The sequence below is a fragment of the Anas acuta genome, chromosome 6, assembly GCF_963932015.1.
Source record: "Anas acuta chromosome 6, bAnaAcu1.1, whole genome shotgun sequence".
Lineage (NCBI taxonomy): Eukaryota > Metazoa > Chordata > Aves > Anseriformes > Anatidae > Anas > Anas acuta.
This window is the reverse complement of record NC_088984.1, coordinates 10,911,127-10,914,792: the sequence shown is the minus strand read 5'-3', so window position 1 is coordinate 10,914,792 and position 3,666 is coordinate 10,911,127. Positions and strand designations below refer to the sequence as shown.

The 3,666-nt window shown below is 49.8% G+C and overlaps 1 protein-coding gene across 1 annotated transcript; it reads left to right on the top strand.

The window, feature by feature from the left end:
- The first annotated feature begins 493 nt into the window (after positions 1-493).
- CXCR4 (C-X-C motif chemokine receptor 4) lies at positions 494-3,065 on the top strand. The gene is made up of 2 exons (XM_068687379.1): positions 494-651; positions 1,459-3,065. The coding sequence occupies exons 1-2, from the start codon at positions 613-615 to the stop codon at positions 2,518-2,520; spliced, it is 1,101 nt and encodes a 366-aa protein (XP_068543480.1). The 5' UTR covers positions 494-612; the 3' UTR covers positions 2,521-3,065.
- The last annotated feature ends 601 nt before the right edge of the window (positions 3,066-3,666 follow it).

Below are 3,666 nucleotides of genomic sequence, written 5' to 3'. Positions count from 1 at the left end.
TTTTTTTTTCCTCTTTTGTTTTAGACTGCCCAAGTACCAGAAACAGGTCAGAACCGAGGATGCTCAGCCCTCACCTTCAAAAAGGTAATTTCCTCGCCTCGAGGCTGGGGATGAGCAGTTCCTGATACTAGCGGACAAATAAAGAAAAATAAAGAAACGGGTTTTCACTATTTTTAGAAAATCCCTGATGTTCGCTGAAGTTGGCGGCTCGTTTTATTCTCGTCCCGTTTCTTATTGTTCCACTTCACCCCATTGTCTCCTCAGCACTCGCACCGCCCGCGGTGCCCCGCTGCCCCCAAGCCCCGAGATGCCGGGCACCTGCAGCTCCTGCCCTGCCTCCCGACCCCAACCCCGGGCTGCGAGGGGCTGCGGGGGGACCCCGGCTGCCCGGGACCCCTGAGGGGGGACTCTCCCCGATGCGGACAGCCCCCCCCGGAGGGCTGAGCGCCCCGCCAGCCGCCCCCAGGCGGACAAAGGGCGGCCCGAGGCCGGGCCCCGGTGCCACCCGTCGGGGAGGAGCCAGGCGGGGGCTGCCCCCGGGGCGGGGGGGGGCGGTAGGGAACTGATAAAGGGCCGCGTCCCGCCGGGGCGGCTGCTAGAGGAGAGCTCAGCATGGCTCGGAGCATGGACGCCAGCCTCGACAGCCTGGATGTAAGTGCCGGGGGGCAGCAGCGCACGGAGGGGCTGAGGGTGTGCTCTGGCTCCGCTCTGTGCTCTGTGCTCTGTGAGCCCAAGGGGGGCGACGCGAAGCAGGGGAGGGTTGGCGCCGCTGTCCGCGCTGCCCTGGGGCTCCGGGAGGGTCCCGGCATCTTCCCTTCGGGGCTCCGGCTGCGGGTGCTGCCCCCGTAGCGCTGGGTGTCCCCGGGCTTCGCCGCCTGCCGCCCCCCGACGGGGCTGCGAGGGGCCAGGTGGCCGCCCCAGCACCCCGCCGCCCCTCAGCGCCGTGCCCGGACCGTTGGTGGTTTCCGGGCGCGCTTTTCGTGCCCTCGCCAGAATTTCGCTTCCTTTTTCCACCGCTCGCCTCAGGCACGGCGCCCAGGGGGAGCCCCTCGGCTGGCTCCGCCGCACGGGTACCCGGCCCCGGCCCCTCCGCGGCGCTCCGAGGGCCCGTCCCGGTGCCACCGCGCTGCGGCTCCCGTCTGCGCTCGGCGTGGAGATAGCGCCGAGGTGTCCCGAGGGGAGGCTGGCTCACGGGGAACCCTTAGCGAGCCCTTGCCCTTCCATCCCGTCCTCGGTTACAAGGGCTTAACTGCTCAGAGGAGGACAAAGCAAGTTCTTCTTAGCTAGCTCCTATTTGCTGAATGCTTTATACATCTATACATCAGGTATTTGGGCTTCAAAAAGTTTGCCGCTTTGTGGTGATGGACACTGCTTAGTGTCCTAACACATCATATAGCATGTTGCATAGACTGAACCTTTCTAAAGTGCTAATACCTAATTTTAATTCTTTTTTTTCAGCTGTCCTCTGGGCTGATCATCGAATTTTCTGATAATGGCACGGATGAGATCGGCTCAGGTGACTACGGAGACTACGGAGAGCCCTGCTTCCAGCAGGAAAACGCTGATTTCAACCGGATCTTCTTGCCGACTATCTACTCCATCATCTTCCTAACGGGAATAATCGGGAATGGATTGGTTATTGTTGTTATGGGCTACCAGAAGAAGCAGAGGAGCATGACTGATAAATACAGGCTGCACCTCTCTGTGGCTGACCTCCTTTTCGTCATCACCTTGCCGTTCTGGTCTGTGGATGCGGCGATAAGCTGGTACTTTGGGAATGTGCTCTGTAAGGCAGTTCACGTCATTTACACAGTCAACCTCTATAGCAGTGTCTTGATTCTGGCCTTCATAAGTTTAGATCGTTACCTGGCAATAGTCCATGCCACCAACAGCCAGCGCCCACGAAAGCTGTTGGCGGAGAAGGTGGTGTATGTAGGCGTGTGGCTACCCGCCGTGCTTCTGACAGTGCCTGATATAATTTTCGCCAGTACTAGTGAAGTAGAAGGAAAGTATCTGTGTGATCGCATATACCCTCATGAGAACTGGCTGATTTCGTTCAGATTTCAGCATATCTTGGTAGGACTTGTCCTGCCTGGTCTGATAATCCTGACATGCTACTGTATTATAATATCCAAGCTGTCACATTCAAAAGGCCACCAGAAGCGCAAAGCCTTGAAGACAACAGTCATCCTCATCCTCGCCTTCTTTGCCTGCTGGCTGCCGTATTACATTGGCATCAGCATAGATACATTCATCTTGCTTGGAGTCATCAGACATCGCTGCAGCTTGGAGACAATCGTGCATAAATGGATCTCCATTACAGAAGCCCTAGCATTCTTCCATTGCTGCCTGAATCCGATTCTCTATGCCTTCCTGGGTGCCAAATTCAAGACATCAGCACAAAATGCCTTGACATCAGTTAGCAGAGGATCAAGCCTCAAGATTCTTTCAAAAAGCAAACGTGGGGGACATTCTTCTGTTTCTACAGAGTCAGAGTCATCGAGTTTCCATTCCAGCTAACACTGCCCCTTGCCATCATTTTATAAAGAGACACTTTAAAAGTTGCTCAAGAATGAGACTGACCTTAATGTACAGATTTATTTACAGTTGGATTTTTTTATTGTTTCTTTTAGTCTCTGTGGAGTTTAATTGACTTATTTATATAAAACTTTCGTATTGATGATAAACTGTCTAGGCAGGTCCTGTGGACAAGTGGTTAGTTCACAAAAGTTTTAGTGCTTGTTTGTTTGTATAGATATGTGAACTAAACACTTCTGGATTGTAGCAAGTGGCTGTTAAAAGTTTAGAAAATATTTCTCTGTTGTTTATATGTAAATGTTTTCAGTGTTGCTGTTAAATTCTTAAAAAAGGAAAACTTTTTGCTGGAGATTTTTACCTTACTACGAGATGTTTGGTTTACAATAGCTTAACTCTGCTGTAGAAATGGCACTTATAACCAAAGCCGCCTCTGTTACATGCTAGGTTTTTTTTCCCCATTCTCTCAGTAGTTGATGGTTTGCAAACTTTTCTGTTCGAGGTAAATAAAAGTATATGACAAAAAGTTATTTTGAGTGGTATTTTTATTTCAGGTTAAATGTGCTTCTCAATGCTTTTAAGTACAATACTCACTGCACAATAATTTTGAAAACTGCATGGCTCTTAGATGAATAGGGGGAAAACGAGTTTCAGTATACTGATTGTTCAGTTGACACCTGTGAGTTCGAGATCGGTTGTTGGGTTTTGTTTTTCTTAACCAGAATGCATTTACTCCCGGTTAACATCTTCTTTAGAATGACTTAAACTATCATTAAACAAAGATTGAGAGCAAAACATCCACAAATGAAGAGCTATCTAGTCAAGCACTTGCTAATGCTCACAGCCTCTGAAGTGTCAAACTGAGTACTGCATGTGACTAACCTTCATGCCATACATATAAAGTCAATGATACTCTTTTTCTGCCTTGTACTATTCTAAGTTTAGTTTCACATGCTAACAATAATCAAAAGTAGCTGAATGAAAGACATTTTATTATTTGACCTTGTTTGAACTAAAGTCCTTGGATTATGTCTACTGTGGAAGGTATTTGTCTCTACAGAAAGTAATAAATACACAAGAGGAAAGTGTCATGGGGAATATTTGTATGTTCTTACACTAAAAACAAACAAC

Excerpts from the sequence above, each read along its gene's own strand:
- CXCR4 (XM_068687379.1), top strand. The coding sequence starts at position 613 with ATGGCTCGGAGCATGGACGCCAGCCTCGACAGCCTGGAT. Across the intron at positions 652-1,458 it reads CCAGCCTCGACAGCCTGGAT|CTGTCCTCTGGGCTGATCAT; the intron begins GTAAGTGCCGGG and ends CTTTTTTTTCAG.